The following is a 26,971-nucleotide window of genomic DNA, read 5'->3' on the forward strand; positions in this document are numbered from 1 at the left end:
TATTGTTTTGAGGATATGCATTTAATTTTAAATTTTATAATTTAGATTCAGCATGGATTGCAATAAATGGATCTTCAGCAGAGTTACTAACAGAAAAATGAGCTTTGCCATCATCAGAAACGTAGATTTTAATGCCTGTGCAATTGCCATCAATTTTATCTCCAGAAATGACATCACAGTATGTGCCAGCAGGAAGACCAGTTTGCAAAGTTAAAGAAAATGACCTGTAAAATAAAATTTCAGATTTAACTTCAATACAATGAAAATCAATAATACAGGCTAACACAAATAAAGAGCATAACTTTATGTTGTAGAACCCTAAGCAGTGAAGTCTCATTAAGAAGAAAACCCATATGCCTCCCTAGTAGGTGTAAATAGCTTTCTACGACCAAAAGTAACCTTACAGAAAATGTAGCAATTTCCTGGTCCATAGTGAAAATATTGCCAAAAAATCAGAGTTGAAGAATATCACTGAATTTTGGCAGGAATGGTCACACTTTGATAAAAGTGCTACCTTGTTAAAATCAAATTTGTTCTCAACTGAACTTAATACAAATTACTTTAAAAAATTTAAAGGTATTTTTTTTAACCTCCTTTTCTCCCCATAAGGTCAAAAAGAATTTGGGGCGTACGTAAAAACAATCTAGCATTTCTATGAAGAAGTGATAGTTTGAAATATAAAGCTTTCTCACAAAAATTTAGTTTGGTATTTTCACTCACAAAAGAAAGAAATTAAAGAACTAGACATGGACTTTTTTGGCAGGAAAGAGATCAACTAGATTTATGTATTCATGTATTTATTTATTTTTCATCAGTGAAATATAATTTATACTAAAATGAGCTAAATATGAGTATCAGTAGGCCTTGGGCAGAGACAATTCAACTGTTTGCAAGGAGGTCTTTGGAGCTATAGGATAGGGAATCATTTATACTTCAGGTAAAGGATATAAGAATCACAGATGAAAGACCAATAATGAGAAGTTTCAGAACTAGAACTCAAATCTCCGGAAGCAAATCATTAACCACAAGATACATATTATTTATGCATATGCTTTAAAAATGTTATTTGTCACAAGGAGACAGAGAAGTGAAGAAAGTATACCAAAAAACTACGTAGAGCAGTCATTGAGAAAAAGAGTTAGAAATAAAGATATATTAGTACTGAGGCAGCATTTTTCCATGATTAAAAAAACAGGACTATAAGACACGTGCTTTTAATGATTTCACAATCCTCATATTAATTACTTTGTGTATTTTGTGGCATGTGTAGGTGAGCATATGTATGTGCATTCAATACATGCATAAGATATTGTAAGGGTGCACAGAAAGGACTCTGCTTACAACAGAAAGCCCTTATGAAAACAGGAGAATGAAGGAGTAACAGCCATCATCTTTTTACTGCTGCCCAATTTTGATCTCTATTGTCTTCTCGCTCCACTGACTAAATGATAAATGTCAACGAACAGGAAAAAAAGAATAAACCAAGAGCATACTGGTACATAATATTATTTTTAATTGATATTTACTTACCAGTCATCATTGTTGAAAACAATGAATCCTCTGTTTCCTCTCCCAAAAGCCACTTGGTTGCTCCCATTATCATACCAGTTTGTAAAAGGCTGGCCATCCACTACATTGCGGAAAGCAACCATGTTCCTACAAACACAATAACATATATAAAACGATGATATTCTTAAACTTCAACAGTTTTAAATAAAATGCTAAGGAAAGTTTACTATTAGAGGACAAATCTAAATACATATTCTCACCTTATTTGGCGCCATCGATGTTCACAGACCCAGTCATTGCCACAAGTAGTGTCTGGATTAATAGTAACTTCTTTAGTTACTCCATTATCATTTGGTGGCCCAACCCAATCATTAACATCCTTAAGTAAGGGGGGAAAAGCCAAATTTTAACATGCATGTATTTACCTCTTCCTTCTCCTTTACACCAAACTCAACCTATCCTGTTACTTGTGTCTCTGCAGTCAGTGACTTTATCTAGAATCCAATGCCTTCATTAATGTTTACAGCCCTTTACTGGGTCTTCATCATCTCTCTATCCTCTGGTTTTCTTTTGGCATATTTCAAACAAAGGTAACAAATTTTTATCCTCTCCTTTTCATTCCAAGGAACTGTACAGGCTTCTTTTCTCTGTCACCCAGGCTGGAGTACAGTGGCATGATCATAGCTCACTGCAGCCTTGATCTCCCAGGCTCAAGCGAACCTCCCATCTCAGCCTCCCAAGTAGCTAAGACTGTTGTTGTGCACCATCGCAATCAGCTAATTTTTAAAAAATTTTCAGTAGAGACGAGGTCTTGCTAGCTTGCCCAGATAGGTCTTCAACTCCTCAGGTCAGCTGATCTTCTCGCCTGGCCTTGCAAAGTGCTGGGATTACAGGTGTGAGCCACTGCACCTGGCCTGCAAGGGCTTCTTAACATCACTGTAAGCCATGCAATGTCATTGAAATGGGAAGGGCATTAGTACCAGAAACACCAGGATTAAAACATAGGCTCTATTACTAGTAGCTAAGAAAATTTAATCAATACACATAATTTCTTGGTGTCTCAGTTTCCTCATTTGTAAAATGGGAATATAGTTTTTTGATATAAAATATAGTAATATATGTGAAAATGCCTTGAACGTGACATGTGCTCATTAAATATTAGAGTCCATCATGCTTCTGTTTAGATAAATGTATAAAACAATACATCTGAACATTTTTTATAAATTGACACCAGTTTTAATATTATGTTTTTCTCATTGGCACTTTTAAAAATCTTAATTAAAAAAACCAGAGTAACTGTAGGAAGTTTTTCAGTGTTGACCTTAGAATCATGTCATAGGGCGAAAAGTGAACAAAACTAAGAGTTTTTAGCATGCAGCAGTCCTGGCAAAGTGGAAAAGTTATAGTAATAGAAAAAATAAAAATACTCTGTGACTCCTAACATCAGAAATAAGACCAATCAGTAGAAATTATGAGAAGTTGGCTCAATATAAAAGTACACCTTCTAAATATTAAAGATGTTTAACAATGGAATCAGTTGCTATACAAAGTAGCAGACTTCTCAAACTGAAAGGCATCTAAAAAAAGCTAGCTAGATATCTGTGTGACTCATAGGAAGGAGGAATTTCTGCTTTAGATCTGAAGTCTCTGATGCTGTTTCTGAACCCTTTAGTTTAAAAGAAAACCTTCTACTAGCTTTCCAAATATCTTTATGCTCTTATTTCTCTGTTCCTTTTTGAAACTACGCATCAGATAAATGTCTTTACCATACTCCCAAATATTTTTCTCATTCTTACCTTTCTTAGAATACTCTCTAAATTTCTATTATTTAATACACATAATTTCCTTCCTCTTATTATATACTTTCACTATTTAACTCAGCTCAACTGAATCATTTCTTTGTATTCCATATACCTTTTTAAAAATATTTAACAAACATTTATATTGTTCTCACTATTGGCAGATGATGTTTTAAGTTCTCTAAAAGTGTTGGCATGTATAATCTTCCTATTAACCCTGAGGTAGGTACTTATTCAAAGTATATATTTTAATCCCTGTGTCTAGCTCTTATTTTTAAGTGTTTTTTTTTTTTCTTTCCTGCGGGCTAGGGGGATGTTTGTCATATCTCTGAAAAGGCTTGCATACTCTTTGTCAATGGAGTATATAAATTTTACTCCTTTAATATAACCTGCATTACTAAAATCACAGCCCTGTATCAGGTTTACAATCAATTATTTGTTGAATACATATACAATTAATAGTTGTCATATTAAGTTAAAACAAGATTGCCTCCTGTTTTTTGAGAAAATGACAGTTCAAACAACTCCAAAACTTACTTTTCCATTTTCAAACTGTCTTGGCCAACGGTAGCTTGACATTACTCGTGTAAATCCATATGGATGAGCAAGCATAAATCCAACTGCCATTTTATACAGCCTGAAAGTTACATAATTATATTATCATAGACTATCAGAATATTCTTACCATCATTAAAAGATGTGTTAAAAAATAGAGAACTTGGTTTTCTACCTGGCATCCCAGAAGGTAAGAATAGAGCCTCCTCCAGCCCCATGTCCTCGTTGATTGTCATGGTTATCCACAAAGACAAGTGCTCTGTCAGAAGGCATGAAACCCCAACCTTCTCCCCAGTTCCTATTTTTGAAAAATAAGATATACATTGATGTATCATTTCACAACAGTTTGAGAGTAACTTAACTGTGCATCTCTTTCTGCATGGCATGGCATCTGAAGATAAAATTCTTTCTCTAATTAAATGGTTATTCTGTAAGATACGTGTATATATATATATACGCACACACACACAAACACACACTCAAATATATATACACACACCATATACACACACATGTGTAATCTACATATGTAGTCCATATTCGTATATACAAGTATGGAATACTTATATTCATATTACAAATATAAGATTTTTGTTATTAAAAAAGGTCCTTTCAGAGGTTTCAGCACATTATAATTTAGAGGCACTCCAGAAGGATCAATATCCATATTACATTATACAGAATGTCAAACTAGTTTTAAATACGGCTTCAATACTGTATTGTTATAATGTAAATATTTTCATATTTTTAATTCATATAATATATGTAAATTCTACAGTATGGACACTTTGTACATAGCTTATAAATGATAGGATCATTTTAATAATAACCTGGCTTTAAAAGATTATATGCAAACATCAGTCAAATCCAGTATATTCATCTCGTACTTAGATGAAAATTCCTAGGGAATGTTTAGCATTACTAGGCATACTCTCTTGTGACAGACACTCTAAATACAAAAGATGATTGATTAGAGTTTAGGGCAGTATAATACTTATCATTAACACTTTGTGCACATGTACCCTAAACCTTAAAATAGAATAACAAAATAAATAAACCAATAAATAAAAAAAAAACAAAAAAAAACAATTGACTCCTTGATAGTTGTCTGAATAAGAATGTTCCAGAAGATAACTCATACTGGGGTACTATGACTAATAAATCTATGAAATAATTCAGGGGAAAAGTTGTATTAATTTACTTTAAGTAAGACATCTTCTCTCCATTCCACTTGCGAATAACTGTGCCGAGTTTTGCACCATACTTGAATTCTGTCACCCGGCCATTTCCAAAGTAGTCACTGCTTTTAATTGGCTCACCACCCAGATCAATTATCTAGTAGAAATTTAGGAAAAAATAACATTTTGCATAAGGACTTTAAAGCATTTTAACCAATAAGTTAATATTATATAAAAAATAGCTTTAAGCTATTTGTTATTTGTTTTTGTCTTGTTTTGTTTTGTTTTTTAGAGACACCGTCTTGCTATATCATCCAGGATGGTCCCAAACTCCCGGCCTCAAGCAATCCTCCTGCCGCAGCCTACCAAAGTGCTGAGATTACATGCACAAGCCACCAAGCCTGGTCCTATTTGTTATATGAAATGCTCAAAATGGTTTTCTTATTATCTCAACAGCTAATATTCTTATATTCTTTTTTTGATAAAGAATACACTACAATATTAAAAGAAACATAATGTCAAAGTTACCTGTTGTCCTGTGAGAATACTTACCTGATTTTTAGTCTCGTACATCAATGATAATAATAACAGCTCACACTAATACAACATTTGCTATCTGACTGACATTTCTTAATATTAACTCATCTCATTTTCCAAAGAAAATAAAGACATAACTATTATCAGTATCCTACATTCTGTGTACCTCCATAAAACCTGTTGTGATAAAGAATTAGATATGCTGTATGTGAAGAAGAGGAGGTAAAGAACACTGTTTTATATACATGACTCAGTCCTTATCCTATAGAAATTGCATTTTTAATTAATTCTGCCATTATTTTCTAATGAATAAGATGATATTTTACATGCATATATGTATTGATGTACCTCCTGGTAAATGAAAGGTTTACTTCCTTCAGGGAACCAGCTACTGTTTAGATTATGCAGTCCGTCCAAAATTGCCTTTATGTCTCCAGGCCACATGTGCTTGGAAGCATCAAGTCTGAACCCTGCAACACCAATGTCAATGAGATGGTTCATATATTCGGCAATCTCGGAACGCACATAATCTTTCTCCAGTGCAAGATCAAGAAGACCAACCAGACGACAATCTCTGACCTGTTGAGGTAAAAATGTTATGATTGATATATAAAACCTCATTTTTCACCTGAGAATCCATTTGATTATTCATTTATTCTGTGATTCCTCAATAGATATTCTACAGTGACTTCCTTGCATTGGGCACTGGGGATGCCCACATTCTACTATAGATGTATCTTTAAAATATTTTCTAATAGAAAATAGAGAATTTAGGAAATAAAGTCGATGAGCTTTTCAATCGGTTGGGAGCTTTTTAAAAGTGGGCAAATGTGTATTATTTAAAAATCTCAAATCGATATTTAAAAACTTTTTTTTAAAAAGTTTCTTAAAGTAGTCAAACTTGTTAATCCGTGTCCCTAAGAGATCTAAATTCATATTTAAAATGAAGTTCAATTAGCTAGATGTCTACAAGAAAAGGCATATATCACTCCTTATTCAGACAACTCTCATAAAAAAATTTACCTGAGTAGCATCATTGTAGTTCTCGATATCTCCACTTCCAGTTTTACATTTACCATCATTAAAATCCCATCCAGAATATGGGACTGCTGGAAAGTCCCTACTTCCAGGGTTGAAGTAACTTCCACAGGTACTGCTTGTTCCTGCACTCACACCATTACCACACATATGATTAATTACAGCATCCACATAAATATGAACCTAGAAAGCAAAGTTTCTACTTCAGTGTGACTTATAGAGAGGTAGAAATTTAAAGCATTATTGATTCAAGTTTATAGTATGTTAATAAAACTCCAAAATATTTCATGATATCTTATAACTATTTTCCTACAAGATCAAAAATCAACCGTGAAAGGAAAGTAATGTGAACTAAACACCTACAGTCCTTCTAGACACTTGGTCAAATATTTATAGGAATGGTAAATTGAGAGAACCAGAAACTACCATAAATAGGAGGAAACGCAAAAAGCCCATTTCGGGGAGACAAAACTCAGATGAGACTGGAAAGGTTACTGTTTTGGGAATTACAGTCGGTCACCAGGAGAAAGCCTGTACTCTCTACTAAGATTTTGAAGACAAATAAGGTAGCTATTCGTCTCAAATTCTGCTCCTCATTAAATAGATAAGCTACCTATTCACCACAAAAAACCAAAGAATTAGGGATGGAGAGACAAGTCACCTAAAAATGAGAGCAAATATTATAACTGGAATTATAACTCCTAACCAGAAAAGTCTTTCCAGGAAATATGGATAGGTATAAAAGTTAAAATTTGATGTTTTGCTTTAGAAGTAAATTCTGCTTTAAACTTTAACCTATTTCTTCAGTAGATAGAGAGCACATACACAAATATTTACAAAAGTTGAACATAAGGCAACGGTTAATTTTGAGTTTTAAAGTATGAAGTAAAATTTAAAAAATAAAATATGGAAAACTTTCTGCTGAAAAGGAGCAAGAAAGAAGAGAGAGAAATCATTTTCCTATCTGTTATTTTTAAAGGAAACTAGAATTCACTTACCCCAACATTGTTGCATCTAGTCACCATGTTTCTAAATTCATCTTCATTTCCAGATCTTGTGCATAATTTATAGCTAACTGGTTGGTATCTTTCCCACCAAGGTCTGAAAGGGTTGTGAATTGCAACATTTTCATTTGGTGGAGAGATCTACAAATTAAACAGTCTTCATAAGTACCAAATTGTGTCTTACTCTATATCATTGAATGTTCTAGAAACTAATCAATAACATAAAAAATTCTTGAATCTTGGTATATGCAGCTATCTCTTGAAAATATTAACAGCACATTGCAGGGCTCTTGTTGAAGAAAGATTATCTCAGAAATGAAATATTAAGTTGCCAAGAATATTACATTGTTTTTTCCTCAGGAATCTCTTTTACTTAGAATACTTACCTGTGAAGTAAAATGTTGCCCAAGCTTCACAGATAAGATCAGAATGCTATTTACTACAAGCACAGTGAATTCTGCAATTTATACCATGAATCATACCCACCTGAACCCCTCCAAATCCCTTGGGTGCTAAATATCGCTCACATTCAAGAGCAATATCAACCCACCGCCATTCAAACAGATGAACAATAGATGTCCGTCCTTGTTGCGTATTTGGGGAATACTGAGCCCAGCAGAACCCAATGGTTAAAAGCAACAAAAAGAACTTCATTTTGCTTTGAAGTTGACAGTGTCCTTTCCAGAAACTATTTATATTCCTGTAAGAAGCACATTTGACAAAGTTAATATTAGCATGAACAAATACTTGAGGGCAAACTGTTTATTCATAATCTGAAAAGGATTATCAATAATAATCCTAACTGGTGAAGAACATCAAAAAGTCTCTCATGGAAATCATCTAAATGACCTTTTAGAAATTAATGTTTTTTTGGTTCTGGCAGCACTTTTATTTTTCCTTACACAATGACATGTTGCTGGGGCCTAATGTTCTCACGTAACAGTAGAAAACCAAAATTTGTTGTCATCTCTTTAAATATTAAGAATTGCATACAAAAAAACTTTACATAAATTAAAAGGATGAATACATTTACAGGTATAAATGTGAACCGCTTCCAACTCAAGGCATGTAACAGCCCACGGTGCTCTGGCAGACAACATAAGCTAAGAAAGGAAACTGGATCCTATGGCTTGGACTTTCCAACCCTGACAGACCGACAGGACAGAAACAACTGGTTCAGGAGCCCTTACCAGCCTGTAGACAAATCCCAGAACACTCAGCCCTGACACATTAATACCCTGCACAGATCAGAGACTGCTGGCCATACAGACTCACCAAGCCAGACTTGTCTTCCACAAGCACGTTTTTAGCCATGAAGTGACCAAGCCACATGTACTAAAGACTGAAATAAAAGATATGCACAGATACCAAGGGGAACAGTTAACTTGAATACAACGTCAAAATCAGGAACAAGTTCTACAATCTAGTGCTGATATCAGATACAAGCTTCAAAGACAACTTATTTTCGAAGGCTTGCATGAGGTGAGGCTAGCATGTTTGGTGAGGCTAGCATGAGGTGTATGCATTTGCCAGGTGCAAATTTTTACTTCTGAATTAACCCATGAAGCAAATGCTAGCCATCTGTTCGCAGTCCATTTAGAAGCATTTGCGGTGGACGATGGAGGGGGCCGAGTCATTGTACTATTTCTTGCTAATCCACATCTGCTGGAAGGTGGACAGTGAGGCCAGGATGGAGCTGCTGATCCACACCGAGTACTTGTGCTCTGGGGGTGTGATCATCTTGATCTTCATGGTGCTGGGTGCCAGGGTGGTGATCTCCTTCTGCCTCCTGTCGGTGATGCCTGGGTACATGGTGCCACCAGATAGCACCGTGTTGGCCTACAGGTCTTTGCAGATGTCCACGTCACTCTTCATGATGGAGTTGAAGGTGGTCTGGGTGGATGCTGAAAGATTCCATGTCCAGAAAGGAAGGCTGGAACAGCACCTCGGGACACCAGAACCTCGCTGCCAATGGTGATGACATGTCCATCAGGCAGCTCATATCTCTTCTCCAGGGAGGAGGAGGATGTGGCAGTGGCCATCTCCTGCTCAAAGTTCAGGGCAACATAGCACAGCTTCTCCTTGATGTAGTGCCCGATCTCCCACTCGGCAGTGGTGAAGCTATAGCCACCGTTGGTGAGGATCTTCATGAGGTAGTTGGTCAGGTCCTGGCCAGCCAGGTCCAGATGCAGGATGGTGTAGGGGAGGGCGTAGCCATTATAGATGGGCACCATGTGGGTGACCCCATCTCCAGAGCCCATGACAATACCAGTGTGCACCCACAGGTGTAGAGGGACAGCATAGCCTGGATGGCCACGTACATGGCCAGGGTGTTGAAGGTATCAAACATGATCTGAGCCATCTTCTCTCTGTTGGCCTTGAGGTTCAGGGGGTCCTCGGTCAGCAGCACCGGGTGCTCCTCCAAGGCCATGTGCAGCCCCTTGTAGAAGGTGATGCCAGATCTTCTCTATGTCATCCCAATTGGTCACGATACCATGCTTAATGGGGTACTTCAGGGTCAGGATGCTGCACTTGCTCTCGACAATGTAGCCCATATAGGAGTCCTTCTGGCCCATGCCCACCATCATGCCCTGGTGCCGGGGGCACCACTGATGGAAGGAAACATGGCTGGGGGTTGTCGTCCCCAGCAAAGCCAGCTTTGCACATGCTGGAGCCATTGTCAATCACCAGCGCAGCGATCTCTTCTTCCATTGTGACTGGTGGAGGAGTGGGACAGCGGAGCGGCAAGACAACATGGTGCATGGGCTGGCAGAGGTAACTTTTTTTCTTACTGATAAAATTTTAACCTTTTCAAACCTCTGGTAGTGTGTACACACATACACACACACGCAAAAAAACATAAATAAAAGTAAATATATATTTAAACACATAAGGACTGTATTTATATATATATATACACACACACACACATATCTATACAGTCCTTATTTATGTGTGTGTGTGTGTGTGTGTATAGACTCTGTGTGTGTATGCGTGTGTGTGTATATATGTATATATGTATGGTTTGGCTATGTCCCCACCCAAATCTCATCTTGAATGTAGTTCCCATAACCCCATGTGTTGTGAGAGGGACCTGGTAGGAGGTAATTGAAATTGAATCATGGGGGCGGTAATCCCATACTGCTGTTTTCATGATAGTGAGTGAGTTCTCCCAAGACCTGATGGTTGCATAAGGGGCTTTTCCCCCTTTTGCTCAGAATTTCTCCTTCCTAACATCAAGTGAAGAAGGATGGGTTTGCTTCCCCTTCCACCATGATTGTACATTTCCTGAGGCTTCCTCAGCCATGTGGAACTGTGAGTCGATTGAATCTTTTTCTTTATATATTACTCAGTCTTGGACACTTCTTTATAGCAGCATGAGAACAAACATATATATATATATACACACACACATACATACAAACATATATATACACACAAACGATACATATTCCATATATATATAACACAGTGTGTAATATATATATACAGTCTATGTAGTCTTTATATATGTGTGTATATGTGTGTATATATATAAATCCTAAATAACAAATAAATAAGGACTGTCTTTTATTTGTGATATCCGTCACTAATAGAAAATAACAATTGAAGCCAACTGAATTCTCAAAATTTCTTTAACTATTTTCAAATTTTTGTCATGTTTCCATTTCAAACAGACATATTATGTGATATTTCCATTTTTGAAATCAGCCCTGTTTCCCATCCTTAATTCAAATTTTTGGTTATTTAAATTTCTCCATTAATGATTTAAGAAAACATTTAAAATCTCAAAGCCCATGAATTGGAGAAACTAACTTTTTTCCCCTCGATCAACTCATGTGCTTAATATAGTGCATATAGTAGTAGGATTTGTGGTGGTGGTGGTTTTCTCCCTGTAGGCAAATATTTCTTTTACCTGATAAAATGCTAAATAAATAAATTTGCACACTTTTTCCTTCTTAATGTAATGTAAGTGAAATGCTATGAAAGGGAGTAATAGTACAGGTAGGAAAAACTTCATCCATCCATTCAACAAGTGTTAAGTGTGTGTCTGCTTCTTGCTAAGCACTGTAGGTGATGTTCAGGAGACAATGATGAAAAAGACAGGTTTCTCAGAGAATGTAAGTTCTCAGAGAACTTACATTCTAGTGGAAAGAAAAGAAAATATATTAGCAAACAACAGTAATAGCAACAGTACTAACAGTGATGATAAAAAATAATTTCAGATAGCAGTAAGAACTAGTATAAAATCATAAAATAGAAAGTGACTTTTCCATCAGGGTATTATAGACTGGATGGTAAGGGAAGACATCCCTTAAAAGAGTGACTTTATGATGTGATTTGAAGGATTAGAAGTGTCCAGTCATTTAGAGATCAGAGAAAGAGCAACAGATAGAGGAAAGAGCAAGAGTAATGTCCCAAGAAAGGAAAAAGCTAGTACATAAGACACATTAAAAAGAAATCAGTGTGGCTACAGCACATGTGATAAAGGGTGGGATAAAATGAGATGAGATCAGAGAGGTAGGCCAGATCATGTAGAACCTTGTAGAACATGAAGAAAGAGCTGTTAAGGCTGTAACATGGGGAACTGAAAGACTAATAAGCTTTAAAAGAAAACCACCCTTGCTTCTGGGAAGAAACCAGATTATAGGAGGATAAGAGTGGAAAGAGGTAGATGTTAGAAGACTTTTACAGTGGTCCAGGAAAGAGGTGAGTGGCTTGGACTAGGGCATACACAAGGTATATTTCAGAGGTAAACAGGCAGTAGATTTATGAATAGATTAGAGCTGAAGGATGAGGAAAAATATTAAAGATATAGGTATTTGGGGATGATGCCATTTTTTAACATGAGACAAAATGAGAAGTACCAGCTTTGACGAAGGGTATCAGGAGAGCTGTGGATCTTAACTATTCCACTGTCGATCCCGATGCTGCCCTTTGGTCCTTCCCCCAGCCAAGCCTGTGAATTCTCTTCATTGCAAAACTAGAAGTTCCTCATATTTTATATGAAATGTCATACCTTCATGACTTTCCTAGTGGTTTTCTCTCCCATATCATCCCCTTCCACATCTAACTTAGTGTGGAAGCAACTACTTTTCCTTCCACATTAAGTTGAAACCACAACTTTATGAAGCTTACCCTCATATTCCCAAGCACAGTTAGCTCCTCTGCTGTATGAAAGCTTTTTAATTTATATGAAATTAAGCTATATTTGACTTCTTTTGTAACTGTATTATAATTAACAATTTACTTGTCATTCTGGACCAAGCTTCTTGAAGGTAGACTTCATATCTAGTATTTCCAAATCCTAGTAAAATGATTGACATTGTCTTATGTGCTCAATAAATGGCTATAACATGAAAACTCTAGGTTCCAGGTATTGTGCAAAACATTGGCATAACATGGGTTATGTCCTCACTGATTTTTTAAAAATCAATGAACTCTATATTAGAAATTGTGCAATAAACTTGACTCTAATCCTAGCAAAAGTGTTGTACACATGTTGGAACTAAGGCCCAGAGAGACTGAGTAAATTGTCCAGGCTCATATGGTAAGTGACAAAGACAGGATTTGATAATAAGCCTGATTGCAAGTCAACATTCTCTGTACTACACTAATGTTTCTCCTAGAATTCTAGAGTTGTGATGTCTAATATGGTAGCCACTAGAAACAACTGGCTACTAACCAGTTGAAATGTATGTGGTTTGAACAGAGATGAGTAATAAGTGTAAAACACACTCGGATAGTGTGAAAATAAAAAGTAAAAAAATATATTTTTATGATGTTTACAGGTTGAAATAACATACTGTGATACATTAGGCTAAACAGAATTTACCATTAATTTCCCTAGTGTCTTTTTGTTTCTTTTAATGCAGTTAGTAAAATACGTTAAATTACATATATGATTTACATTGTACTTGTATTAGATAGAGCTGTTCTAGAAGTTATGTTCAGTTAGAGAAGGCATATGTCCATACACACAAAAAAACAATAAAGTGAAAGATATGAACATAGTTTTAAGAGGGTTACGAGTAAAGTGCTTCAGGATTTAATTGATAGGAAAATTTCTGACAGATGGGAATAAGGGGGAGATAAAATTGAAGAATGGGCTTGACATCAGTGAAAAGAGATAGGTAAAATTGCTTTTAAGTAAGAAAAACATGTAGAACAGCAAGGAAAATGGCAAGAAGTCAATACAGTGTTTTAGAAACTTAAGTCAAGTGTGAGGGAGACATGACAGTTAAATTTGGAAAGGTATACTGGGGACACTCAAAATCAGGGAGAAGAAAAAAGTACTTTCCTCAGAAGGTTTTTTGGTTGTTTTAAACAGGAAAGTAATAATAAAAACTTTTAATTATATCAGATGGACCAGAAAACAAAGAGATAGGAACATTAGTAAGCAGAGCAGTGACAGAAATCTGAATTAAGATTATAGCAGTAAGAATGAAAATTAGGGAAGTATGATACATTGTTATATTAAAGGGCATCCAATGAATGACACTTCCCAGTATCCATACCTATATGGAGTCTCTTTCTACAAAGACTATGGAATTAGCTTAATGTTTGTTTTATCCAATGGGATATCAGCAAACAAGACACAAGCAAAGTTTGATTGGGGTTTGCAGAAGGGGGTTTGATCTCTTGGAACTCTGAGAACATACATTGTGTTGTGAGCCTAACTGGGATGAAAGATCACTTGAAGTCTAGTTGTCCCTAGTCATTCCAGCAATCTGAGTTGACTCACCAGCTAATAGTAGTTGAGTGATGTGCCAGGAAAAAACATGGTGTATATAGTCAGCCCTCCATATCCATGGGTTCCACATCACCAGATTCAACCAACTGTGGAAGAACATATTTTTAAAGAAGGATAGTTGGATCTGAAATGAACATATAGACTTTTCTGTCATTATTCCCTAAACAATGTAATTATCTGCACAGCATTTATATTACAGTATATATTACATCTCTAGCAATATAGAGATGATTTAAAGTATACAGGAGGATGTGCATTGGTTATATGCAAATACTATGCTATTTTATATAAGGCACTTGAGCATCTGTAGATTTTGGTATCCATGGGATGTCCTGGAACCAATCCCCCACAGATACTGGAGAGATGACTGTAAAAGGCTTGGTACTATCTGTGGTTTCAGGCACCTGCTGGGGGTCTTTGAACATACACCCCTGGAATAGAGGGGAAATGTTTACGTAAAACAGAGAGAGGAGATATAACAGACTTGGTGGAGACTGTACAGAAAATGGTGGTTAATCAGATATAAGAGAATAGAGAATATAAAGAGTCAAATGGGGACTCTGTGATTTAAAGTTTGGGTGAATATTAGAATGGCAATGTCTTTATGACTGATAGTGCAATCTAAAGGCAGATTTGGTTTAGAGAAACCGATGAACTAATATGAGTTAGAGGTACCACTTTTAAAACAAATGGGTATATAAAAACAATAAAAAAAGATATGAAGAAAGAAGCAGAGAATTGGGAGTTTTCAACAAAGCAATGACAGTCTAAGAAATGGAACACAAAATACTTAACTGATTTAACACAGACACTGAACAGAACAGAAGCTATCCCTAAGCAACTACTATACAGAGGGCAGTGTACACCGGCCGAATTATCAGGCCTGGAGAGTTGTACCCTTGAGGGCTGACAAAATACCAAAAAAGATACTGGGTGAAGCCACCAATCTTTATAAATGATGGGGTATAGGGAGTAGGAAGGAGAGAATAAAGAGATGCCTTCAAAGTAGCAAAGGGAGTTTTATTACCCGAGATGATTTTTAAAAACAAATAGGGAAGGAAAATTTGCAGGGAGTACAACAGACTAACTGGATACGGGTGAGTATCAGAATCTAAATAGAAGACTGACTAGATAGTGATACAGGGCTGATGGTGTAAAGAGTTGACAGAGAAGAGGGGCACCATTTGAACTTTGTGCTTGACTCAAGGTTCCAAATGTGAAAACGTAATTATTAGGAGCTAAGACAAACTATAAATCCTGACTTTTCCATTTATAACCTGTGTGATGCTGGAAAATAACCTCTCTAAATGTATCTATTAACTAGAAAAAGTAATATTTACCTCATAGAGTTATTGTGATTCAACAAATAATGCAAATAAAGCTGTTATCCCAGTGTATGGATATGGTAAAAGCTCAATATGGTTGATAATGTTATTTTTGTATTGGTATTTTTACCTGGTCCTATTAAAAATACTATCAACTCATATTGTCTTCCTGCCTTCACTCTACTAACACTTGGCCATTCTGTCTTCCCATTCTACCCTTCTTAACTTCTAATACTTTCTACTTCTCAGAAGTATTTTCATTTCCACTAAAGGAATGGACAGAGATGAAAAAGAATCACCAATATTTTCTACCTGCAATTTTTTCCTTCCTTCCCTCACACTATTCCTCTTGCTTATTGGCTTAGGATTTCTGGCAGATCCATGTTAGTTTTGAAATATACTTTTCAACAATGCCAGATGAATGAACTCTGTTCTTGTAATAGCAAATCAGCATTTTTCACAATGCATTTGGAATGTTGGTAAAATAAGGGATAATTTGCAGACATAATTTAGGGAATTTAGCACTACATGAAAGGTAGAGTTAAACACACATATAATAAGCTTCTACTAAGAGTCAGGCATTGTCATATATTTTCTCATTTAATCTTAATTTTCACCTCAAACAAGCAATCTGAAGAGCTATATGCCCCATAGGAGAAGCATGAAAACAATTACAGTATATTTATGTCTTCTGAAATAAAAATCTGCACAAACAATTCTTGGCATCTTTGGCATTAAAAACAAGACAAAAATAAGGATTTAAAATAGTTGTTATGTCTACTTTCTGAAATAGTTATTCTAAAAGAGTCATCCTTAGAGAAGCTATTCAGTTATTAGTAATATATGGCATTATTGCCCATATTTTGTACTTCCTAGAATGCTCTAAAAAGAGAAAACTTCCCTTTGCTCTAAAGCTCTAATGGTTACTATAATGTGCCAAATGACATATCTTGGGAATTCCCTAAGAATGTGAAATAGGACATTTGATAATATCCTGACAACAAAGCAATAGTCACTAAAGATTTATATTTGGAGTGTCAAAACATATTCTCTCCTCTCATCTGGGCTCATATAAAAAATAAAATATATCCAGTATCAATAATTAACTCAAAATTAGCCAGTTTCTGAGGGTCTCAAAAGTATTTTTTCAATCAATATCATATATGAGGTATTTATTTTATTTGACATCCATAATATAAATGGCATTATAGGGAAACGGCTCTAGTGTAAACTCAGTATCCCTCTTGACACATCAAGTACCATAAATTTAATCATTTAGCTCAAAGTCTACTTAAATCACACCAAAGCCTTGACTTAAATAAAATGAAAGAGCTCTATTAAAATGTTAAGCAGAAAGTAGCAACTTCCAAATAACTTGTCTTTCTAGAGCTTCCTTTCTACTTATATAAGTATCAGTTATTTACAAGTTCTTTCCCCCTATCCAAAGTAGCCTCACATTTGTACCAGATACTATAGTATTTTAACATGCAAATGAATTAACATTGACCAAAAAAAAAAAAAAAAGACAAATTATCTATTAATGTCATTCATAGTTCTTAGCCTAGATGCCTTATAAATATCTTTGGAAGTAATTTAAGTGTGATTAAAAATTACAACTGAAATACTTTAATGTCACATTTATGAACTTGATCAAGTTAGTTTTTTCTCTTACTAAAAAATAAAGTCTTAATTTCTCTGAGTTTTGCAATAAATTAGGTACAATTTTCTCAAAATAGTAAACCTTCAACCACCAGCCCTTCCCCCAACAGTTTTCTGTTTTTCTTTTGAAAATATAATAAGAAAGAAAATAAACCTGAACTCAGGATAAGTTGCATGTAAAGGTTAGAGAAAAGAAAGTACAGATAATCAAATTTGCCTACCAGATCTCTGAAATCAGAGAAACCTTTTGAGCCAAGGCTACGACACATTTTCAATATAAATAGTACATTTTGTACTGCACAGCACTGAAACATGATTTGTCAACAAACTGAAAATAGATCGTGAAACTCTATATCAAATCATGTGACAGAAACCACTTATTTCAAGACAAAAAGTTGGAGGAGGACTTACATAATACTCAAAAAAACATTAAAACAACTTACCACATTAACTTCTTTCCATCAGCAATCTCCCAAACCCACAGTTCAGTGTTTTACAATCATAAAATAAAAATCTCAGTTCTGGTTTTGCTTTTTCTTCAGTTGGAAAAAAAAATTGCCGAATTTAGAATCTTACAGATTTTCTATAACCTCTTACTTTCAATATGTGGCCCTACAGTCCTACTCCAATTCTCCAAATCAGATTTGTACAAGGAGTCTTCTCTGAACTCCAGTATTATAACAGGTTGATCACTACACTCCTATTTCCTAAGCAAACCACTGTCTTCTCTCCTCTGCTCAATTTGCTGCCCTGCCACCTCTTCTTACTACGCTATATCTCGTCTGCTTTCTGTCTTCCTTTTTCTACAATATCCTCTCACAATCTCTACTATGTTTTTTTTTCCTGAACCATTTATAACAATACATAGGGAATATATAGAGAATAAACACATAGGGAATAAAATAACCTTAAAAATAAAATAACCATATAAAATAAAAAAAACCTTAAAGACCAGAATGGCATAGGGCTGGGTTAAATTAGTTAAATGAGACTAGAATGTAAGCAGTCACTAAATCAAAAATATAACTCTTTGAGACCAGCCTGGCCAACATAGCAAAACCCTGCCTTTATTAAAAGTACAAAAATTAGCTGGGCATGGTATCTGGCACCTGTAATCCCAGCTACTTAGGAGGCAGAGGCAGGAGAATTGCTTGAACCCGGGAGGTGGAGGTTGCAGTGAGCTGAGATTGCGCCACTGCACTCCACCTGGGCAACAAAAGCGAGACTCCGTCTCATAACAAACAAAAAACCAAAAAAATTTAACTCTATGCATCACTATCTACTAGATGCTTCACCACGTACATTTTTTTCTATATGAACCTTAGAAAAAAATTAAAGTCTATGGATTTCATACTAGGTCCTCAATTAGAAAATGAGGATATTGTTGATAAATATAAAAATAAAATAACCACTAACAACATATAGTTACTATGTGCCATTTCTATGCATTATCACGTTTACTTCTCACACGTGCATACCCTACATGATAGAAATATGATTATCCTCATTTTTAAAATGAGAAAACAGAAACACTAAAAAATTAAATAATGGGATTTATTAATGGTCAAATTGTAGTACATGTTGGGACTGAATTTCAAAGCCAAGAAGCCTAACTCCACAGTGAGCTCTTACCTACTAATCAGTCTTATATTCCCTTTCATTGGATTGTTAGAAAAATCAAATAAAATATTATGTGAAAATATTTTAAAATCTGAGTTCTGCTTAATCTGATTAATTTTTAAAAGATTAACAGGAGTAAAAATTCTTCAAAAATAATGTCTTGGAGGATTAAAAACACAGGAGTAATTTCAAAAATAAAAACGACGGCAAACTGGAATAAAACAGTGTTCAAGTATTCTAAGGTCACATTATTGTCTTTGGCAATGGACATAGGCATTAACTTTGGACTTTGAGAATATGCATGGGTATAATCAGTGCTAATCATTAACAAAACAGAAAGTGTGCCTCATTCCTGTGGTATAGGGTAAAAAAAATTCAATGTAAATTGATTAAATGTTTCTGCTAAATGCATTTTCAGACAGATTTTTTAAAAACAGAGATAGAAAAAAGGTAAAGGTAAAGCTAGAACCAAATAAACGATGTAAATTCTAACCAAAGGAAAGATAGTGAGGCTTTATTAGTATTGGACAAAGATCTAAGGCAAAATTAATGCCAAAATAAAATGGTTGTACATTTATAATTAAAAATGTTTGACTCTCTTGACTAGAAATTCAACAAATATATGTGTTTACTCACCTTATAACATGTTTAAAATTGCTAAAGCAAAAAAATTGACAGTACAATGATAGGGAAATCCACAATTATGAGAGAGTTTGAAAATAACAACCTTATTAAGGGCAAGCAGATTTCAACAGGTTTTAATTAACCTGACCAAATGCACATATGGAGAACACATTTTTTTTAATTGTCTATATACAGTCAGAAGTTGAGTCTTTTAAAGGATTGAAATAAAAGAGAATATTCTAATTGGACCAAGACCATATAGTATGCACTTGTTAATATGAACATTTATTTCCAAATATTTTGTTGTTATAAGACGTGTTATAATGAACATCTGTATACATGTTTACACATGGGTAATTCTGTAGGCTAAACGTAGGTGAAACTTGAAGCACATTTTTATATTTTCATATTATGCAAAATTGCCCTTACAAACCTATCAGTTTTTACTCTCTAGTAGCAGTATATTATGGTACCTTTTGTCACACTCCCACCAAAAATTAATATTATCATAGCTCTAATTTTTGCCTAATAGATTAAAAATGATTTGTGCTTTTCCCAGTTACTAGCAAGGCTGAACATCATTTCACATTTTTTGGCCTTTTGAGTTTTCTCTTGAAATTTGCTTCTTCCTTTTCCCATCTAGTTTTGCTTTATTATTTTTCTTATTGAATGTTTCCAGTTCTTATGTTATTATCCTGTCATGTATTGCAAATATATTGCCCTAATATATCACTGCTTTTTGAAGTCTTTCCAGTGCAAATTTAAGTAATCATGAATGCTGGTATGAATTAGGACACTGCCAAAGGTATGCCTGTATTATTATTTTTTCTCCAACTATAGTCATACATTGCTTAATGACAGGAGTATGTTCTGAAGAGAAAGCCCTTCGGTAATCAAGCCACTGTGCAAATGTCATAGAATGGACTTCATTAACCTAGATGGCTTAGCCTATTCCTCCTAGGCTACAAACCTGTAAAGCATGTTATTGTACTGAATACTATAGGCAACTGTAACACAGTGTACTTGTGTATCTAAATATATTTAAACATAGGAAACTTCTGATAAAAACATGGCATAATAAACTTAACTGGACCACCATCATATATGTGGTACATGACTGTATTCACCATGCAAAAGGTTTTAAGTTTTAAAGTGATTATTTGTTTAACTACAGTGGTTCCTCCTCCCTCCATATCCATGAGGAATTGGTTCCAGGAACCACCATGGATACTTAAAGCAACAACTGCTCGAGTATTTTATATACAATGTAGTATTTGCATATAACTTTTGCATCATCTCAGATTACTTATAACTAATGCAACGTTAATGCTATGTCAAAACTTGTTATACTATGTTGTTTAGAAAATAATGACAAGAAAAAAACTCAATACATGTTCAGTATAGATGCAACCATCCTTTTTCTTGTCTTATCCTTAGATCTCGTTTAATAAGATTAGATTTAAGACTAAGTGGTACAGAGGATGGGAAGAGAGACAGAGGAGCAATGTATTAATGACAGGTTTTTTTTTTTTTTTTTTTTTCATTTGGGGTCTCCCTATGTCACTCAGGCTGGAGTGAAGAGATGCAATCATGGTTCACTGCAGCCTCAAACTCCTGAACTTAAGTGGTCCTCCCTCCTCAGCCTCCCAAGTTGTTGGGATTACAAGCATGACCTATTATGCCCAGCAATGGTAGGTTTTGTTGTTGCTGTTTACAAAGTTAAATGTCATCATTTTTTATATTGAAATATCTTTTAACACTTTTTTTTTGAAATATTACTGATTACTTAGAATCCAAAGTCTGGACCATTGAACAAATTTATCCCAATAGTCTCTTTCACTGTTAATATTCTCTGATCCTATGATTTATTCTTCTCTTGACTTCCTATATCCTAATGGAAATATGAAAATCAAAGAGCTTAAGGAAATGTTGTGGCTGTATCAATCAGGACAGAACTGGTTATTCTGCAGTAATAAAAGAAACTAAAATTTTTCAGTGGCTTACAAAAACCAAGTTTCTCATGTTCAACTAGGATCAACGAAGGCACTCTTATTAGTCCCTTTGTAATGTCACAAAAACTTCATTTTGACACATGCTTTAGCAATCGGGAAGTCCCCAAAGTAAAACAATCTTTCTGCTCACATTTCACAGCCAAAGCAAATCACATGGACATTCCCAAATTCAACAGGATGGGAGTATTTCATTTGCAGGGAGGATCACTAATATTTCTGAACAATAGTATACTGCATACATGAGATCAGAAATAAAAACTGTAAGGGGAAAAATAAAAGAATTTTCATTGGAGTGAACACTTGAAAAATAAGAAATGCGAGTTTAAATATATATTTTTAAAGAAAAATACAATATATAGAGCTTCTCACATTCAACCTCAATCTCTTACACCTCCATCCTTTCCTTCGATAGCAAGACATTCAATTTCTTCCAAGTTTGTATGATCATTTCTATGCATGTTTTTGGGACTTACTTCATCTAATGTTCCCATAAATAACATATAATGGTATTTTATGTAGTTACCTTTTTCTAAGCTTTGAAAAGTTTCATAAAATTGCTCACATCTTCTTAAATTTTGGATATTCAAAGATCCTGGTACATAAATACCATATTAAGTGCTATTTTATAATTTACAAAAAATTAAAATTTCTTACGTAAAATACTTTTTTTTTTTTAATCTTACTCCATCACCTAGGCTTGAGTGCAGTGGCGCAATCTCGGCTCACTGCAACCTCCCCCTCTGGGTTCAAATGATTCTCCTGCCTCAGCCTCCCGAGTAGCTGGGACCACGGGCATGAGCCACCATGCCCAGCATTTTTTTTTTTTTTTTGTATTTTTAGTAGAGACGAGGTCTCACCGTGTTGGCCAGGCTGGTCTCAAAATCCTGACCTCACGTTCATCCATCTGCGCTGGCCTCCCAAAGTGCTGGGATTACAGGCGTGAGCCACTGCGCCTGGTCTCTTTCTTCATTTCTAATTGATACTTTTTAAATAGATAACAACCACCTCAAATCTTTATATATTAGTCATAGATGTTCCAGTCTTACTTGATTTCCTGGCTTTTTCTTCATCGCTTAGACCTTGTGCATGTTGGGTACAGGGTATATCTTTCCTGATGCTTATTCAATATTGTGTGTGTGTGTGTGTGTGTGTGTGTGCGCTTTAAGATTTCCTATTAGCTTTTATATGGACGCTCTATACACTGTTAGTTTTCAGAAAATATAGGGTGGCATATTTTGCAGCTTAAGTACTTGGGATGAGAACTCTATTCCTCTTGAAAATCATCAGTTGTACCTCTTAGGTGTCTGACACAGGGGGCTAGCTCACGTATCTGCTGAATAATCCTACTGAGGTCATTATTTTTTAGCATGCATTACTAAAGATAATTAAATGTAATAAAGTATCTTACAGTTGACACATTAAAGAGCTTTCCATTACTCACCAAAGGAAGTGCTGTCTTCTCACAGGGTAGTAAAGATAAAATAATTACTAAAAGCACTCACCACAGTTCTTGTTGAGATTTCAAAATTCATTTAGATAATGCTTTCAATCTCCTAGGTTCCCAATTTCTTGAATTCATCTCCTTCCATCATCTTGCCTCTATACTACTCCCATCTTCACATCCTAAAACTTATAATCACTAAGTACTATATACTTAATACTATTATACTATACTTAGTACTATTACATATTATTATACTCTAATTTCAATTTCAGCCACCCCACTCTTATTTAAATCTCCCAAATTTCTAGTTTGTACCTGAAGAACTCCAATGCATCTTTAACCACACTGCAATCTACAATTGATCATACCATTTTCCACTGTCTCAACCTTCTTTATTTTCTCACTTCACTCCTTAACCCAGATTACTTTCCATATCACTCTTTTATAATCATTCTCTTAAATGTAACATCTCATCACTGACTGTCTTATTCACCTAGGGAAATCTCAACTTTAGTTAAACTGAATTCTGTACTTACTCAGTGACAGCACCTATGCTGAACTCAACTGGAGAAAAACACAAAACCACATTGACTGATACCATTTAAATAAACCACAGATTGCCTAAGAGTATGTTTACTTTCCTACATTCCTAGCTATTCATTTTACATTTCCTTTTCCTTCCTTAATCCTTCATGACTTCCTCCCTCTTTATGACCTTCTTTCCTATTTCACTGAGAAAATATAACAAAAATTTGACATGCTCCTATTTACTGAACTACCAACATCTAGAACTCCATAATCTGCCCTTCATCGTACTGTTACTAATGAGCTGTTTGTGTGCCTATCTTTAAAACTAGCCCTTCTATTTGTATACCAAGTCTATGGCTTCAGCAATCTCCGTTTCCTGCATTATGTTTTTTCTCTCTACTGAATCAGTCCGATTAGCATACAAACCTGCTATATCATCGATCTTAAAATAAACAGCTTTTTGATACTACATTGCCCTCCATTAACCCATTTCTCACAACCCCTTGAAAGCAAGACTCTTTAAGAATTGCCTTCGATACTCACTATATTAAATTCTTCTTCAAATTCTCTTGAATACCCTTACTCCTGACATCCACCAAGTTTGCCAACGTCAAGTTCCCAAATGTTGCTCTACCCAATGCCTCATCCTAAGAACTCATCTTTCATAACTTATCAACAGAGCTAATATATTTGATCACTCCTTCCTATTTGATATACTTTCTTCATTTAGCTTTAGCTATTCCTCCTTAGTCTTCTTTAATAGTTTTTGAACTATTTGATATCTCACCATTGGGATGCTCCAGGGTTCACTTCTCCATGCTTCTAATTCCTATCTCTAATGTTCTTACTCTTCCTACCTCACGATGCTGTAAAAGGTAAGAAGCTATGATCCACAACAGTATTTTTACAGAAGACCTGAGTCTTTTTGGGCAGTGCCTCTAAGGTAAAGGTGTAATCACAACCTCAAGAAAGTATCTATAAGAATGAATCAAATAAAAAAAGTTTTCCTACGTATATACAGCTGAAACTCATTTCATTAAAGGAACAGAATAATTTTATGTGGGAAATATTTTCACCTTTGAGTGATATTCTGACAGATGAAAGATTTGGGGGAACAAAAATGGAAGACTGTATTACGGCAAGGATACAAATTTCTAAATTGGGATAAATCCCCCACTTCCAAAAAACCAAAAGCCCAATAAAACTCAAAGCCAGACAAATATAAAATAATTACAAAAACCAAGATTACAATAAAAAAAAATGTGAAAGTGCTTTGGTATCTAGGTAAGAATTTTTAAAAGGCAGTATTTATAATCATAAAAAAATTATATTATAAATTTTATATATTTTTATAATATTATGTTTTCCTAGATGTGTTAAACCAGATAAAGAAAAAATACAAACACTATTTTATTGGAAAGGAAACAATTTATTATATTTGAGGAAAATCATTAAAATACATGTAATATGTTTCCAATTCACTGATTTAAAGGCATATAGATTTAATTTTAAATACTCTTTCAAAGCTGTTACGCACAGTTCCATAGTCCAGGTGGTCAATTTCTTCCTCTCAAAGTTGGAAAGCACTTGAAGGACATGGGATTCAAAAAAACCTAAAACATCATAAAAGCCCATTAAAAATAATAAGTATAACACAGGTCATTAGTTTAAAAATAACTGAGAGCTGAACCATTTATATTTTAGAAAATTAGTGAATCATGTCAGTATAACTAAATTTATCTAAATAAACCGCTTATAAAGAAACTGATTTATAACATTTACAAAATCATTTTAACTATGCCTATAGAAAAATAATTACATTTTCAATATCTATAGGTTTTGTACTTTTAAGGTGATAATAACCGAATTTTGAACTGTTTTCATAGATCTAATAATAGTAGCAGATGTTTCAACAAAGAAACACAGAGGCTCCAAGCCTTTATTTTCCTAGTTATTAATATAAGGTTGGATGGCTAGGTTGATAGTAGGTACCTAATCATTTTACTCTAACAAAGCAGTGTCCAAACTGGTCAATCCTTAGAATTACTAAGGAAACCTTTTCAATTATGATTCTTATACTCCATTCCCACAGATTCAGATGTATTAGTTCTAGGGTAGAGTATAGGAATCTTTATGCATAAAAATTCTTCCTCGGTGGTTCTCGACCTTGGTTGCATATTAAAATCAGTTTGAGAGGTTTATTCCAACATCTGTGCTACACCCCCAACACCTTAAATCAAAATTCTGACCAAAGGAACCAGGCATCAATATATTTCTCAAGGATTTTTTTAGGAGGGAGAGGGTCTCACTCTGTCACTCAGGCTACAATGCAGTGGTGTGATCATGGTTCACTGCAACCTCAACCTCTGGGGCTCAAGTGATCCTCCTGCCTTAGCATCCCAAATAGCTGAGACCAGAGGTGCAAGCCACCACATTTGGCTAATTTTTGTATTTTTTTTGTAGGGACAGGGTCTCCCTACATTCCCCAGGCTGGTCTCAAACTCCTGGGCTCAAGTGATTCTCCCATCTCGGACTTGCAAAGTACTGGGATTACAGGTATGAGCCACTGCACCCTTTTAAAATTAGTATTTAAGTTCCAGATCACTGTAATGTGCAGCCAAGACTGAGAACCACTGTTCTTGGTGATGACGGTCATCAACCAGTCTGGAAACCACTATTCCTATATACCTGCCAAGACTGTTTTTCACTTAATGCACTACCCTTAGTTGGCATTATGTGTTCTCCCCTCTATTACGCTTTTCTTCTCTTGTTTAGAAAAAGAAAGGGGAAAGAAGAAAGATACTTCTATTGCTATCTATGTCAAAAGAGATTCACTAAGACTTCAGATGAGAGGTCTGCTACTCTTTAGAATTTACATAGTAATCCAGACATCTTAATTTTCAATGTAAGTACTTTTTAAAAGAACAACATTTCCTTCGCCCAATTAAATTTTAAACACATTATAAATACCTAAACCAGATATATTACACAACAGAAAGCATATGTTATTGTATTAGGTTTAGGAAACATATAAATAGAAGAAACAAGACTGTATTCTGGGTTAAAGTAAATGAACACATTCTCTAAGTAAGATGACCTGATTCACTAACTTTCCCTCAAAAAATTATATAAATGACAGCACAGAAAATTCAACAACAAATCTAAAAACACATAAAAGATTTGTTCAGTCTATACAAATAATTTTAGAAATATTTCATTTGAATAAAGTGTAAAAAAGTATTCCTTAAACTGGATCAACAGGTGGGGAAGGACAAACATTTCTAGGAAAAAAACAAAAAAACACTGCCCCAAAAAGGATACGACAAGAAAGGATACACTTTGCATGACAGTATTACAGCAGTATTTACGCAGGAATGCTTCTAAA

At 34.9% G+C, this 26,971-nt stretch overlaps 2 protein-coding genes and 1 pseudogene across 6 annotated transcripts in view; all 3 read right to left on the reverse strand.

Moving 5' to 3' along the window:
- LOC100594235 (alpha-amylase 2B) lies at positions 1–25,364 on the reverse strand. Of its 3 annotated transcripts, none has more exons than XM_030824976.1 (11): positions 25,124–25,364; positions 8,107–8,320; positions 7,615–7,761; positions 6,602–6,799; positions 5,927–6,157; positions 5,065–5,198; positions 4,039–4,161; positions 3,846–3,945; positions 1,770–1,888; positions 1,531–1,656; positions 1–224 (listed from the first exon to the last, which is right to left on the reverse strand). In XM_030824976.1, exons 1-11 carry the CDS (start codon positions 25,219–25,221, stop codon positions 35–37), a joined length of 1,680 nt encoding a protein of 559 aa, XP_030680836.1. In that variant the 5' UTR covers positions 25,222–25,364; the 3' UTR covers positions 1–34. The 3 variants fall into 3 exon arrangements, with proteins under 3 accessions (XP_030680836.1, XP_030680837.1, XP_012355905.1); XM_030824977.1 differs by lacking the exon at positions 25,124–25,364 and adding an exon at positions 14,366–14,450; XM_012500451.2 differs by lacking the exon at positions 25,124–25,364 and adding an exon at positions 8,896–9,089.
- RNPC3 (RNA binding region (RNP1, RRM) containing 3) overlaps positions 8,219–26,971 on the reverse strand; it is a 46,452-nt gene continuing 27,699 nt past the window's right edge. For 2 of the 3 annotated variants that reach the window (XR_004032706.1, XR_004032707.1), the window contains 2 exons: positions 25,124–26,966; positions 8,219–8,320 (listed from right to left, as the gene is read on the reverse strand). The gene's annotated coding sequence lies outside the window, so the exon portion shown is untranslated. Of the gene's footprint in view, positions 8,321–24,994; positions 26,967–26,971 lie in introns of those variants that run through there. The other variant, XM_030824978.1, reaches the window with a different exon arrangement.
- On the reverse strand, positions 9,122–10,517 carry LOC101175906 (annotated as a pseudogene).

Source organism: Nomascus leucogenys, chromosome 12 (assembly GCF_006542625.1).
Source record: "Nomascus leucogenys isolate Asia chromosome 12, Asia_NLE_v1, whole genome shotgun sequence".
Lineage (NCBI taxonomy): Eukaryota > Metazoa > Chordata > Mammalia > Primates > Hylobatidae > Nomascus > Nomascus leucogenys.

Coding starts and splice junctions, on each gene's coding strand:
- LOC100594235 (XM_030824976.1), bottom strand. CDS start 25,221: ATGGGCTTTTATGATGTTTTAGGTTTTTTTGAATCCCATGTCCTTCAA. Junction 5,199..5,926: donor AACCTTTCATTTACCAGGAG/GTACATCAATAC, acceptor AATTTCTACTAG/ATAATTGATCTGGGTGGTGA. Junction 4,162..5,064: donor GAGAAGATGTCTTACTTAAA/GTAAATTAATAC, acceptor TTTCAAAAATAG/GAACTGGGGAGAAGGTTGGG.